This window comes from Micropterus salmoides, unplaced genomic scaffold (assembly GCF_014851395.1).
Source record: "Micropterus salmoides isolate LMB-PRFRI ecotype aquatic unplaced genomic scaffold, ASM1485139v1 Ms_hic_scaffold_5, whole genome shotgun sequence".
NCBI classification, from domain to species: domain Eukaryota; kingdom Metazoa; phylum Chordata; class Actinopteri; order Centrarchiformes; family Centrarchidae; genus Micropterus; species Micropterus salmoides.
This window is the reverse complement of record NW_024044237.1, coordinates 8,320,843-8,336,637: the sequence shown is the minus strand read 5'-3', so window position 1 is coordinate 8,336,637 and position 15,795 is coordinate 8,320,843. Positions and strand designations below refer to the sequence as shown.

The following is a 15,795-nucleotide window of genomic DNA, read 5'->3' as shown; positions in this document are numbered from 1 at the left end:
TCACTGTGATTTGTCCTTATAGGTTATTAAGCTTCCGAGTCTCTAATCAGCTGTCACATAAAAAAAACTAATCACAAAGTATTTGACCAAAAAAAGGTTGGCTTTTGGAACAGATCACTGTCTCTTCAGAAATGTGGTAATTATTAAGTAGCCGTGTGATGAGTTAAAGCTACCTATACTGAGCTGAGCAACAAAATGATAATGCTAAGAATGAATAATCTAAATGGGAGTCCTGTTGCAGAATATCTAGAATTTCTTTCCCTTTCAGATGATCATAGATCTACCGGAGGGGTGGTAGTTTTTGTGTTCATGTATTACTACATTCCTACTTTCACTGCCTCTTTACTCCACCTTTGGGGATTAAAACATGATAAAGGTAAATAAAGGTAAACTGTAGTCACCCAGTCCTTACATAAACTAAAATGTATTTCCAGTGTGGTCCTCGTTACAAGGGAAACAGTACAAATGACAGATCTTCAAGTCTATGAAATTAGTTTTGCAGTTATGAATTACATTTTGTTAAGAAATTATCATCCGAAGTATAATTTCATTTGAGCCAATGCAGGGTTAGAACTGTGACATTTAGGTTTGGCAAATTATTAACACACACAGCATTTTGAGACAAACTTTATGCCAGTCTGAACAAAAAACTACTTGTATCACAAGGCCATGCCCGCCTGCTGACAATGTAATTTTTGTGTTTTAAAATAAGAGCATGCAGTCTTATCAGTCTAAAAAAAATCTGTGATATGTGACGTGCATTCATTATTTTATCATGTAAAAGTGACACAGTGAGTATAAGGGTGTGTTTATTTGTTCTATGTACAAATAAATGTCCACTGTAGCCATCTGAAAATGGCATGGAGTAAAATGCAAATCCAAAAAGTGTAGAATTGACATTCACAAATCAAAACTGGATTCACAAATGCCTGTTTGACAGTTGTAAATGTTAGGAAGATGTTCATAGATGCTTTTCATTTATTTGTGAACTAATTTAATGCATTCACAGATATTTTTTCTGCAATTTGTTTGTGTATTTGCAGATCTGTTATATGTTTGCAAGATTTAGTTTACAGTTTTTTTATTTGTGGAATGTGTTTTATATTTACAGATTACAGTTACACACAAATTGTTAATCTGTTCACACAAATAATATTGCGATAAATCTGTCTCATAGAAAGGAAGCACCTATGGAGGTTATAGCAGTATGTAGATTATAGCAAACACAGAAATTAATTTATTGAGTAAAAACTAAATTTTTTGGTTTGCTTAAATTAAATTATTCCTTACATGATAAATATTATTCTTGTGTCTGCAAAAACAAAAACATTTGTCCGCCTTCAGAATGTCCCATTGCATACTCAGGATTTTGAGACAAATATAACAACATACAAGTCAGGCAAGACAAAACAAACTGAACTCACTATTTCACAACTGTTTCTTTCCCAAAAGTGTCCAAAAAACCCTGCCACGCTGCAGTTGCTCGACTTGGCTACCTGTTATTGCATAATTATCTCTGATATGACTGAAATAGTTGGGTTGTGTAACCGGAAACCGCATTCTTTTCTGGTTTGTAAATGACACCTAAGGAATTCTTCTTTCCAAAGAAAATCTTTGAGAATGTGCCAGCTGCAAGTGTGTACAGAGATACACACCCATTATAAGCTCACATTTTAGTGATTTGTGAACTTGTGTATCGAAAGGTGGCTGCACAACAATGTGTCCTTGAACTAAAGCCCAAGCAAGAATGCTAAATGTTGCAGTCTGTTGCAGAGCTGTTGGACTTAGCTATTTTAGCCTATTGACAAGTGGAGGTCTGGAATTAAAAGTGTCTCAGATACTGTCACAAAGATCTTTTTGGGAAGGGGGGCTATTTAATTCCAAATGTTGTCCAAAAAAATTTATGGTTTAATTCCAAGGTCATAGACTTGACAATCTGGGTCTTGTTATCATTGTTAACTTTTGTGTACCTTGTTGTCAAATATCAACTCACTACCAAGAGTTCCTGTTATCGAGACTGATAAATGTAATGAGAATGTACTTTGCTTTGGAAAATTGTCAAATACTGTTTATATGAATGATTAACAGCATGGGATTGTTTTGCATGGTAGTGGCAGGTATGTGGGCATGTTTCAACCACTAGGGGAAGCCCGAGAAACATTTAGTGTAGTTCTGAGTTCCTTTAATGAATCAGCAGTCTGTCAAATGTACACTCTTGCAGGAACTGAAACTCTAAATTTAACCCCTGATTGCACAGAGCAGACCATTTGGTTAAACAGTTCAAATACAGATAAATAAGGTTTTCTCCATGGCTTCTGTCTGTGCTGTGTTTGATTCTTGCTGTCACTCTTGTTTATGTGTTTCTCAATAATTTGAACAAGGGGGGTAACACCCTCCTGTATGTTTACCACACATACACACACACACACACACACAGTGTGTATGATGTAGAGTATGGCTTTGTCCTTTTACCTGTCTATATGCCTGCTTTCAGTCATGGCCCATCAGTCTTGCTGTTTAAGTATAAACTTGTCTGTCTTAGTTTATCAGACACCTCCCCAGCTGCCGCATGTTTGTGTGTGTGTGTCAGAAAGAGATAACCCAGACCTTATGCAGATCTCTGCTGCTCATGCCCGAGCAGTTTAGCCTACACGTCTTTAGTTTGCAGATAGAATAACGCCCCCCCCCTCCCAAAAAAAACAACAACCAATTATCTGTTCCTGTAGCCTAATCTTCAAAACCCATTTTAGAAAGAGCCATGTTAGGACCGAACAGTGGCAGAAATTATTAATTTCATGGTCATAAATTCATCTGAAAAGAGCACTTAACCTTGACTTAGATTTGACGCTTTCAGAGCTGCATGCATTCATATATCTCTATTTTAAAGAGGACACATGTAAATAAAGTCATAATATTAGGCAGGTTGTACGCTGCCGTGTTTAAACCTTTTAAAATGCTTAATGTCAGTCTAACCGTGATTTAATTACCAATATCATAATAAACTATTTAGATACAATTGCATGTTTAATAATGTGCACATTTTCATCAGAAATTGCAAAGGTGCAGTTTTAGCGTCCTGATTGAAAGTCGTACAATATCAAAAGCACTCTGACTGCAGGACATCAGTCCAGCGCAGGCAAATGAAGGGAAAACCCTTTCCAAATAACTGCAGGTGGGATGTTTATTCACACATAGGCGGCTGCTAGCTTAAAGTTTCTGGTTTCGTTTCTGGCATCAACCGCGCAGAACTGGACTTGAGGGTTGTGATGGGGGACGAAGGAAGTGAAAATGAAATCCAGCCCAAAGATCGTCTATGTTTTTTTGAAGAAAGCGATTCAAAAGTGGCCGTCAAGTTTCAACATACACCCCTACTTTATCAATAGTTGTTCACGCTCTTAAGTTGTTTCACTCAACCATATATATTTTTAAGGGTAGGTAGACTATTTAGTAGTATTTGCAGTAATTAGCACGGTATTTTATCTGCGTACAGGTGTAATATCCACCGTGTTCCTAAACCTGATATAACCAGAGTCTGTAAGGTACGGGTGGAAAAAATGACGATCCAATGTACATTGGGAAGTTGGTTCGTTTGAATTGCATAAATGAGTATTGAGAGTATAATGTAGCAAATATATATATACAGGTACACGAGGCAACTAAATAAATAAAACGTGGGAAGAGGCTTGTGTTGATTTTCGTGGTACCAAGAAGCACAGCAGAGTGAGCACTCTTCGTGATGGGTTTTTCCTTGGGAGCGCGCACGCAGCCAAGAGACTTCCGCGACGGCGCTCGAGAACGACCCAAAGCGAGCGAGCACGAAGGCAGGAGGGGGATTTCCAGCTCGAGCCCCCACTTCCCGAAGCAGCCGTTGTTTTGCTTTCGGTCTGGACACAGAAACAGAAATAAACGACGGCCACACTTTCCCTTTTCCACTTAAAACCCACAAATAAATTAACGTCCAACTCCAGCTGCGCGTATTATTGTGACAGCAGGACCGCGAAGCTACAGGCCGTCCAAACCGAACAGGTAACATTTTATTTCCGCATATTAACGCCTTTGACTTACGCTCACACACAGGCTTCCCACAGGACGACATGACGGATCCCGAGCTTGCTGTGTAAGTGAAAGTAGTACTGTAGTTTTTCTCTGCGTTTGTTGACTAGCTATGGCATTTATTTTCACTTTTGGCTCTGTTGCTTTAGGGTCAGCGCGCTGGCAGACAGCAGACAAATAGACCGCCGTTAACTTTTGACACGACGCTGTTAGCGAAATCAAACTTTGATCCCAAATAACGTTAAACCTGTTGCTAGGATTTACTGAAAGTCAGAGGCATTTGTTAAATGTCGGTAACGTGTAGTGTCGGACGGACTGCTTTTGTTTAGTTTGACATTTTGAAAGCTATATTTGTGTTTTGCTATGCGTGGAGAAATGGACTTATTCATGTTGTAACGTTATTCAGGCCTTTGAAGTCTGTTATTTGGAGTGCATGTAGGAACCACTAAACTGTGTGAGTTATCACAGGGTTGAGCTATCATGAAGCCATTGTACATATGATTCAATATTCATAGAATTCATACAGCCTGGCCACGGATGTCATTTACCTACTTTAAAGAAAATCAGGGATAGTAAATACTGTGCACTCTGAAAAAACACATTGCCACACAGTTTTTATAACCAGCAGGGTTGGTCTGAAACTAGTTTAGGCTGACTTCATGCCTTACCCTCATGATTTCTTACCTTGTTTGCATTTTAACCCTAAAATTAATTACATATGTTATCACTAATACAGCCATACACATTTCCAATTCAACATACTTAACTACCGTGCCATACACTATTTATAATACTACCTTTGTAAACTTATGTTGGCCAGAGTAATATAGAGTAGATGGTATTGTACTGCAGCCAGCCTCTACTGTTATGCAGTGTTTCACCGAGCAGTAAGCAGGATGCAGCTGGAAGTTTCAACCCTGTGGCTCACAAGGGATAATATTTTGTATTTGGTGCTGTGCCATGTCACCCTGTTTGACCTGTTTGGGAACTCATTGTCATGTCAGTAGGCAGTGTGGCTCACTGTACCAGGCATGGGGAGTGTTGCGCTCACCGGCCGATCTGGTCCACCAGACTTCGACCACATTAGACTACAGGGATCGTACCCTCTGTTCTGAACTGAAATTCAGAACAGAGGGTAAAGCGATCTTCAGCGGGGTGGCTGAAGATCGCTTTACCCTTTTTTGAAATAACCGTCCTACATTTATTATCGTCATTTAATTATTTCTGTTGCCCCTCCCCCTACTCTTGTCTTTTCCTTTAAAATATTATCTTTAATATCTTGGCCTTGGTTGTGGATAGGAGCGGCCTACGTGGTGGCAGTTACAGACATGGTTTGACAGGTTTCTTTGCAGATTTTATGACACCTGTCCTTAATAAAACAAATTAAACCTGGGAAGAACAGGTTTTTATCTTTACAACACAGACAAAGTGGACTCAGCTGTGTCCTTTGATTTGCTCACAAAGAATGACAGCTGTATGAAAAATGACCTTAAGTGGTTGCTTCCTCTGACATCGGTTGGCAGAGTAGGCCACACACCATTATGTTTTGGTATTTGTGTCATTACCTGTGCTAATTACAACCCTTTTTGTCTGTTAAAATTTAAAGCTGGGGTAGGCAGTTTAGCTTTAGAAGTTGTATTTTATGAAATTCTCTTTACATCCCTACAGCAATCAATAAATCCAATGTTCAGCCACAAAATTGAAAAGGATGGTATCTGTGGCTGTAACAGGGCTGTAATAAGACCAGCTAATCATTTCATTTAGTCTGAAAATCTAGCAGTCTCTTGCTAGTTTCTCCACCGTTACCTATCCTTGTATTGATATAAATATATATATATATATATATGACAGTTTGTTTGTGTCTGAATTTGTCTGGCTCACAGGACACCATGCCAGTAGAGAGAATGAGGATGCGACCGTGGCTGGAGGAACAGATCAACTCCTGTCAGATACCGGGGCTCAAATGGGTAAACAAAGTAAGTGCACACTGATGCACACACACACACACACACACACACACACTTATATTATGGTTCATGAGCTGACAAATTGTAAATATCTCCAGGAAAAGAGAATCTTCCAGATCCCATGGATGCATGCTGCGCGTCACGGCTGGGACCTGGAGAAGGACGCTCCGCTCTTCATGAGATGGGCCATACATACTGGTAAGACACAGATCTAATGATGTACTCTGTGGTTCTCCTTTTCAGTGGTTTTCATTTTCATGTCTCCCAGACCCCCCCACCATTTCTCTTTCTGAAATTAAACAAACTTTTGATTTGCATAATATTTTTAGGTAAGAAAGCAAAATAATGTGGGAGTGTCCCTTTCTGTTAGGCCACAGGAAGCTTCCCTTAAGGTACCTTTTGTTAGGAAGCACACAGCGGTTCTGTGAGAGTAGAACATCCCACAATTTCTTGCTGCATCAGTAAATATGTTACTAAGCTAGAGTCTTGCTTGCTTTTTTTAAACATTTGTTTTGTTTGAATCAAAAAAGGTTTGATCATACTAAATAGTTTAGGTTTGTCAAACTAAATAATACTAACTTTATTTGTATAGAACTTTTGCTATGTAAAACTGCTGTACAGAAAGCAGAATCGTAAGCAAATGCAAGCTGATTAATGTATAATAAAAATCATAAATCAAATATTATTTTTGTGACGTAGGCCATCTGCAGTAATAAAGAAGCACTTTGTCAGTCTTTGTTGATTTCTGTTTCTGTGAAGGTAAATACCAGCCAGGCATAGACCGTCCAGATCCCAAGACGTGGAAGGCTAATTTCCGCTGTGCCATGAACAGCCTGCCAGACATCGAGGAGGTGAAGGATAAAAGCATCAAAAAGGGAACTAATGCCTTCAGAGTCTATAAGATGCTCTCCTCCTCAGAGAGAAGCATGAAGAAAGGTGAGTACTACAGCTGATCCTCAGTGTTAAGAACTCTCAGTTTTCTAGATTTGATATATGTCTCCTGAAAGAACATATTTATAATTTGATAATTCCTGTGTTAAGACAGTGTTTCTGTCTGAATGTCCATTTAGGAAAGAAGAAGACAGATAAGGAGGGGAGGCCCAAGGGAAACAAAGAGGTAGCTACACACGTAAAAGCCACTTTACACTTGAAACACACAACATTTGCAAGATAGGATAGTCAAGAGGTTGTTCACATGTGACTTAACCAGTTTTTAAAATTCATTCAACATTTTATTTCTGCTCACAATAAGTGGGGAAGAACAACGGCATGATGAGAATAATTACTGCACAAAAGAAGAGTTTCCGATTTCTCACTCAGGTCTCATAAATGAATTGTGCACTAGTTTGATGACATCACAGAAACATTTGACTGCATGTCGAAGCATAGCAAAGGATTTCTGGAAGTCTTCCTCAGTCCTGAGTATCTAACATGAACAGTCATCGCTGGCTCCGGCTGCCACATGACACAGACGTTTGCCAGGGAGTTGGTTCCGTCTCTCCAAGCAGTGCACAAGAAAAACAAATAGCTGCTACCTCCCTTTGTTAATCTGACATTATTATCAATTATTAGTAGTATTATTTTTATATGACATATATTCTGTCAATTCAATATAATTTTACATATGGGAATTGTGCATTACGAAAGGCATATTACATTAAAGGCTTTATAATTGTGTTGAATTAAATTATTTTAATGTTCCTATTCATTATAATAATAAATATAAGATATACTTAAATATACTTAATGTAAGAAATAATGAAGATGTAAATGGATGGAAATCAGTAATAGGAGTTAGAGGAGCATGAAATCCCAACACTCCCCCCTCAGACTTTTCAGTCTGCTAAACAGGAATGCTGACGTACAAGATGCCAACTTTTTTTAGTTAGGTTTTTAGGAATGAGGAGTGCTTGTCTAATATTTGGTTGATTATTTGTAGTTGTATGTTTTGGTCAGTATCATTTGAGCGTTTACATGCCTGACATGCTCCAGACATCAGGTTGCATCAGATACTGTAGTTGGAGTAAGTACACTTTTATAGCCTAATACCTGAACAAGTCTCTGCCCTGGGTCACTACATCCCACCTGTCTTAGTAGAGTTTGTCACTATCACAGTTAAATTACACAGTTTATTGTGCATACTGTGTGTGTGACTGGTAGAAATGAACCTCTGTGTTTTAGAAAGTTTGAATGAAAGGTTTTCCGCTAACTGTCTTTCTCTTTTTCCACTTCTGACCATCAGGTAGCCTCTCCATCTCCAGACAGGACTCTTCCTGATGCTCATGTTGGACCTATTGACTTTACCAAACAGGAAGCGGTTAAGCAGGAAACTGTAGAGCTTAAAGTGACTGACAGTGCGTCAGGTACTACACCAGTGTGTTCTTTATTAATAGTTTGTAACTTTTTAGGGTCCATCCTATGTTTATATTTCTGCTGGGATGTGTTACATATGGACATGTGAAAACATATTGCTATTTACATTTCAATGTTTCTGGCAGTCTGGTTGTCTAACTGAGTACTAGTACATGCAGGATCTGCTGTTTTCCTGTATTGGTAATAGGTATGTTTTCCACCATCTAGGAATCATTGCAATTAAAAGCTTTGCCATGCAACCACAGTGGCATTGAGCTATATATCAAAGCAGTTCTTTGAGTTTATAAATGTTGAATAACATGTGGGTTTTTGATGTGTACGAATAGTAGACGGGTGCACTTTATCTCGCAACAGTGGTTAGATGTGTAACTAGATCTTGCGACACACTTAAGCCATTTTGAGTAGTAAATCATTTACTGCGTGAGAGTGAATTCATGTGTTCAGCCTGTCATAACAGATCCATGTCTGTCCGCTCATAGCCATTCACAGTTCAGTAGAAGACTACGTGATCACCAACGAGCAGCTGCCGTTCGTCTGTCAGACAATTGAAGTGACCACAGAGAACGAAGAGCAGACTGTTAGCTCCTCCCACTCCTATCCGCTCCAGATCTCTCCTGTGTCTTCATGCTGCGGTGAGACAACACACACATGCTCACACACCACGCTTTACCACATTTTGTTAATAGAAAAAGCATGAGTAGGTTAGTTAACATGGGGACCAGGTTTGTAGAAGCAGTAGCTGTGGATGTTTTTCAGAAACACAGTTTAGATCAACAAGTCATTTTGGAACATGGTGGTAACCACACACAGAGTGGAACAACTTATGAGGGTGTGGTTAAAGGTACACGTGTGTTTAAAACACACAGCTAAATCTGGCTGTAGGGCTCAGAAGAGGTGTTTTTGTTGTTGTTGTTTTTTTTTGGGTCTGGATTCATTCTGGTGTTCATTTTGAGTAGCCAGCAAAAAACACCCAAAACTGTGATTCAGATGGTTTCCCCATCAACTGTTAATCTCATGTCATTACGTCATCCCCTATTACATCATCCAAGTGTCTGCAGTTACCAGATCTTATCTTAAGCAGGGAACAGCAAACCAGCTGAATGTTAACAATAACCAACCATAGATGTGAAACATAAAAGACGATCATGACTTCAGACAGTAATTTCATTTGACTTGACTTGTTGTTCAACTTTGAAACGGCAGCAGAATGGATTTTTCTAGAATTAAATTACTTTTTTAAAACTATTTAATTACTAATTAAACAGTTCAAAAAAGTGTAGTGAAAAGAATCGTTTCACTACCACCCTGAGGTCTGTGTGTCTCAGTGCCCTGCATGTATCCATTTTCTCTCTTTCCCAACCAGTCATTCAAGAAGAGTTTGCTTTACCAGTTTACACTTTCATCCTCCTTACTGTTTTATTCTTTCTCAATCACTGCCATGATTTGGAGAGTTAGGGACCAGGGTTTTCAAATTAAAATCCCCAAAAATGAGTTTTACTTGACTGACTTTAACATACACATGTTGCTACTGTGTGCACATGTTTGCACTCTTTGAACTTTGAAAACAGAGGAAAATGCTCTGTTGGCTTTGAGCCTGACAGGATGGTTTTCTGGTTAAATTCAAGGTTTTATTGAACTCTTCCTCTTTCTCCCTCTCCATATATTTCTCTCTGCCTGTTTTTCTTCCTCCTTGTACTGACGACTTATTGCAAAATTGCCATTTCCTGAACTGTATAATAACTGTTTGTGTGTCTTTATTTGTACAGGCAGCGACACAGACAGTGACACAGAGGACACTAAAGAGGTGGGTCTAATAAACATGTATACACAGAGGAGAGAGTGATGCATCAATTATTAACTGCTCTGATCTGCAGATAAACAGGTTTTTACCTGTTTCAACCATTACTGCTAGTGTGTGTGTGTGTGTGTGTGTGTGTGTGTGTCTTCCTGTAATATTGCGAGACACTGAGAAAAGGGAGGGCCCTGTCAGGAACTGTGGCTGTCAAACATTAACAGTTACATCTGAGGTTGCCCTTTGTAGTACATTGTGCCCACAGTGTACGCACGCACTCTACCTCTCATCATTAGTAACAGTACAGTCTTGAGTATTTTTCAGCCTGGCTCTTATTTTCCCATGTTTTTTTGTGACTAACTGGGAAAACATTTTTTGAAAGTGGTCCAGTATTGAGCGAGTGCGCTGTAGTCTGCAGCAGCGAAACAGGGCTGCATCGTAAAAAGGATGTCCACTAAAGCTCAGATTTTTTTTTTAAGTGTTTGACAGCGGTGTGGAAAGGATCCCAACAGAGAGTTAACTTTTTTTTATAGAGTAAGATCCAAATTGTTTAACCCGTAACAGTCGCTATATACCTGTTCAAAGGCACCAGACTCTATTCACTAAACATATGTAGAAATGTAAAAACATCCTTTTAAATCTAATCTGAATTTTCTGTGCAGTCTTTGTTGGATACAGTAACATTGGCACTTTTATATCTAATGCATTCCATAACAACAGCCTGTGAAGCTTATAATGTACAGATGTTTTGACTGTGTCACAGAGGTGTTGATTCAGATGGATGATAATTTTTGCGGTGGTGTGTTTGATGTTGTGTTTACACAGTAATCCAGCACATTTTCACCACAACATACGTCAGAAATTAACCACAGCCTTTGTGGCTCTGACTGTAGTTTTGTGTATGCAGTTGTGTTACCTTCCTCTTCTTCTTCTCCTTTTTTCATTGTTTTAACTGACAGGGTGTCGGTGCTGTCTGGAGGCGGGACTATAACACATCAGTTCTCAGGGTTCCCACATGTTCTCTTCCTGGCATGGCCACCTTTGTCAGTGCGAGCAAGCCCAACTTCAGGGTCACCAGCACGCGAGACCCGGCCCCCCTCATCAGCTACCACACCGACGGCTGGACGCCAGCCTACAGCCAGAACTCTCCTTTGTCTGCGGCGAGCAGCCACACCCATGAGATGCGCGCAAGTGTCATCATGAAAACCTCTGATGTCACTTCCTCCTGACCTCTGAACCCCCAGATGAGGGATTATCATCACTGCTTCCAGGGCATCAGAACAATGGAGAGTTTTCTCCATCAGGGCAGCGTGGAGTCTAAAGAGGGCGAGCTTCAAAATCTTTGATTCTATTGTAGCTTCTGTCTGGGCCATGAATTCTCTCAGTTTTACTTTTTAATTGGAGAAAATGCTGACTTGTCCACTAATTGGCGAGCCCAATTTATTATTTCTGCATCTGCATGGATGCGAGGTTCTGTGTGATGTAAAGTTCATCATCTGCCCATGTCTGCAAGGGTAAGCGGACCATCCGTGTGCAGCTCAAGATGTATAACCACGGAGACCACACACACGACAGAATAAATAGAACATTGTGTGCCTGTCCATGTCCACATCCGTTTTCGGACTACATCTGGCCTCTTAGACAACAGAATCATCCGTGTGTCACTGGTAGTTAATATTCTATGCTTCTTTGCGCTAACATTTTAGCCTACATGAATGAAATTCACCAGTTTTATCATATGAAAGAAAAACAAATTTTTATTGCACAACCTCCAGCACATATGTGATTTTATTTTATTTTTTTAATGAATTATCTTTCAGTCGGTATTGCCTAGCTGTACGTTTGAAACTGTGTCTTCATACCAAGTGTGTTGTAATTTTAAGTTGTATAGAGTCTCCAGCCACTTATTATGTGAAACAGTCCCTTAATAGTTGATCACAGGAAGTTCCTTTTGCATTTCATATACATTGTTTGAATCTCCTTCATAAAATTGCGAGATCGCCGCGTGCCATTTAAAGATTACTCACTATGAAGCATTAGAACCTGTGACCTGCTGTCTCAAAACAGTGCAAGCTCTGGGGTCAGCAGGAAACATTGCACTAAATGCTTTACTTGGACACACGGATGGAACAAAGATTGTGTCTTACCAGAAGCAATCTGCGTTCATAACAAAGCGATGCACACGACAATATATGGGAAACTCCGTCTCTGTTGGCAAACCAGCTTTACCGGCAGCAAGTTGCAAATAGAATCAAAAGCATGTTGTTCTGTCAAGATAAAGAATGATAATATCCTCATCGAGCCCTGATTTGCCCTGCAGTGGAAAGCAGGCGTGTGTCTGTCTGTCTGTCTGTCTGGAGACCTCAGGACAACGAACCCACCAACACACGGACAGACAGACAGAATGACAGACTCGCTGATAGACAGACTGTGAAAAATGTATTCATGTTTTTTCCTCTCTTCAGCCTCTTGGTGTTAATAATGTACATAGCTCTTATGTATGTATGCCTGCAAGCAGCTTCAGCACCTTACAGACAGCACTGGTGTTTGTGTGTGTGTGTGTGTGTGTGTGTGTGTGTGTGTGTGTGAGAAGAGAGAGGAAAAAAGCCTTATTGAAGACATGTGCCTTTGATAGAGTGCGGCTGGCTCTGTGCTTTAGTCTGCTAGGATCACATGTAGGTAGCTTTCAGACATTTTATTCGGGCCCAACATGGATTGAGCGCAGGCGGCGTGTGGCCATATTTCTATGCACTCACAGTCTTTGAGTAACGTGTTATCCTCATATGTCAGAATATTTCTCTTTAAGCTCATTGGGCTAGAGAATCGAGTCTCCGAGGTTAATCTTAACACTTCACAGAAGTGTGCAATCTGCAGTTAATTCTGCAAATTCAAAGTGAATATCTTGCCATCCCAGAAGACTGCTTCTCCCGCAGAGGTGGAGCTCTGTTGTTTTTTGTTTTTTTTTAAGTCACACTTGTTTTTACAGTTTCTTCACAGCTCATAACATCCTATTTCCCTGTTGATTTTAGTGCACAGATGTCGCGGTCCATGTCTTCCCTAGCTTAGAGTACAATAGCCACTAGCCTTAATCCTCATGTGTTAAAGATGAAATCCTTATTTTGACACACCTTAAAGTGCAAATGCATGCACAGAATGATGCACTATGGCTGTAAATGGAAGACATTTCTTGTATTAATGTCTGTTTTACGTGCCATTATTGGAGCGAGCTCAATGGTTTCAATATTATTTAGTAAGAAATGTAATTTCCAGCTAGCAGGCTAAAGCACAGTCCTCATTCCCAGCCTGCCTTTTAGCAGAGCTCCAGTGGGAACAGCTCTAAAAGTTCCTGTAGGAAAACAATAGGACGAATAGGAATCTGCCGTGATTTTTGAACTAAACCACTAGAGATTTACACTGGACGCACATTACTATCATGGTGAACTTATTTAAGATTCTCATTGAATCAAACAGGCTTGGCCTTACTTCATAGCAGACGCGGAATATGCTTTGCTTTACCAAATGTTTCTTCCATGTGCCTTTTTATTGTTTGAGACTTGCATCACATACTGAAAGGTTGCTTCTATTTCTGCATGGTTACACTTCATGATAGTTCTCGATGGTAAGGCTGCTCAACAGGCTGCAATACACGGCCAATATTTAAAGCAATGTGTGCATTTTGTCAACAGCCATTACAAACACCTGCCTTTATAACAACGCATTTGTCTATGTGAGTCTTTTCATCTTCAGCAACGTCATAGTGTTCACATCCTTAATGAGCGTGATATTTAAAAATAGCTGTTGGGAATTGTACAACCCTGTCGTTGTAATGACCAAATCAGATGCTGTTGTGCAAACTTACATGTGTGTTACTTGACGGTGGCCTGACCTAAACAGCATGATCCATATTAGGCCATAACACCAGTGCAAACATTACATTAAATTTCATTTTTTCAAAACTGACGCATGGGTTGAGTTCAAAATGATCAAGACTTCTACTTGAATAATGAAATATTTAGACCTCGTTATAATTCACATTGCCTCAAAACCCTGATCATGTTATTATAAAGAGGTCTAGCAAGGAATAACTAAAGTGCACTTCTAAGTAAAGTCCATTTCTGTGTTATGTGTATAAAGGGATGTCATTGCAGCCAGAAGTCAACAGTGAAAGTTGTATGTCGGGAGGAATATAATTATGTTATCAATAATTGATCCGTCATCTAGTTGTTGATCTTTCCAACCTGCTTTTGCTTTATGTGATTCAGAGCCACTGAATTACCGTTCAGTTAAAACCGAGTCTCCATCTTGCGCTCAGCGCGCATCATAAAGGACAATATTACCAGTCAGTTGAAAGGACAAAGACAGAAGTGATTAGCTCGGCTGCTAGCCATGCAGCGAAGAGGTTTTAACTGCATCACATCGCACCTGTTTATTCTGTGTACATTATGAAAACTACATGTGAATCAACATCTGAATAAAGACTGTTTTTGTATTTATTCTGAGGTGTTTAACGTGCTTTATGACATGCAGCAGGAATTCATATTGCTGACAGTTTTATCTTGTGCCCTCATAAAGTTCAGAGTCCAGTTTTGTACTTTTATAAGATCCTCTGAGACTCTTCCATATCTGTTGCTGTTATGAAGAAAAAAAGTCTTGTAAAAACGTCTTCCATGTTTGGGACATGTTGCCTGTCCTTACTGGATAAATGGGGTTAGAGCTCAGTTTGATAGGAAATATGCAAATGAGTAGGCCTTGCACGTAATGACTACACAAGAATATCAAGGGTGTGTGTGCAGAGTGGAAAATACTTGTGTATGGTTCAGATTTTTGTCTTTGTTTTACACACACAGTCATGTTTCTGTCACTTCAGAGGACAAGACATTAACTTACATTCATTTCCTGGAGACCAACCCCAACTTAAAGCTACCCTAACCTTAAAACAAGTCTTCACCCTAAAATGGAAATGATCTACTCTATGGGGACTACAAAAGGGGAGTCCCCACAATGTGACAGTGTAAACAGATTTACACACACACACAGCTCATTCAGTTAAACCAGAGCACTAACTGCTGTTTCAGTTTCAGTTGCTGTTCTCGGTTCACACTCTACTTCCTGTTTGTCTCTGTGCCCTTGGTGGATAGCTGGCCAGTTGCCTTGACAACTGCTAACCACATGCCATTAGTCACTGTAAGTGGTTTGTCTTTTGTATGGTATAGCTTCTATATTTTGTTCTATTGCACAAGCTCTTTTGTATCCATAAGGCTCCTTTTGCTCCCTCCTGTCCCCTGCTTTAGTCTTCTAGACCACAAAACAGTAAGCGTCATCTCAAAAAGTCCCTACTCCACTTTCCGTTCCCTCTAACATGAGTATTTGGTCAGTGTCAAAGTGAATCATGTCATTTATCTTCATTATCTATATTCTTTATCTTCATATAGACGGCAAACTTAGTCATAGTTACAATGTAGTCATAGTTAAAATTTTGTACATTCATATAAGACGTAAACGTTTAAATTGAACCAAAAGCAGGAAACCATTCTGCAAACAGATCTGTCTGACGGTTCTGCTGGGATTTTTCACTCATGCCATCTGGTGGTTAAATACAAAACTGCAGCT

General features: G+C 39.6%; 1 protein-coding gene across 2 annotated transcripts; it reads left to right on the top strand.

Annotated features, from left to right (window-relative positions):
- The first annotated feature begins 3,799 nt into the window (after positions 1 to 3,799).
- irf2 (interferon regulatory factor 2) lies at positions 3,800 to 14,678 on the top strand. Of its 2 annotated transcripts, none has more exons than XM_038699028.1 (9): positions 3,800 to 4,117; positions 5,937 to 6,029; positions 6,119 to 6,218; positions 6,780 to 6,956; positions 7,091 to 7,137; positions 8,263 to 8,383; positions 8,873 to 9,025; positions 10,160 to 10,197; positions 11,145 to 14,678. In XM_038699028.1, exons 2-9 carry the CDS (start codon positions 5,943 to 5,945, stop codon positions 11,412 to 11,414), a joined length of 993 nt encoding a protein of 330 aa, XP_038554956.1. In that variant the 5' UTR covers positions 3,800 to 4,117; positions 5,937 to 5,942; the 3' UTR covers positions 11,415 to 14,678. The 2 variants fall into 2 exon arrangements, with proteins under 2 accessions (XP_038554956.1, XP_038554955.1); XM_038699027.1 differs by having other exon boundaries at positions 3,801 to 4,026.
- Positions 14,679 to 15,795: the final 1,117 nt, after the last annotated feature.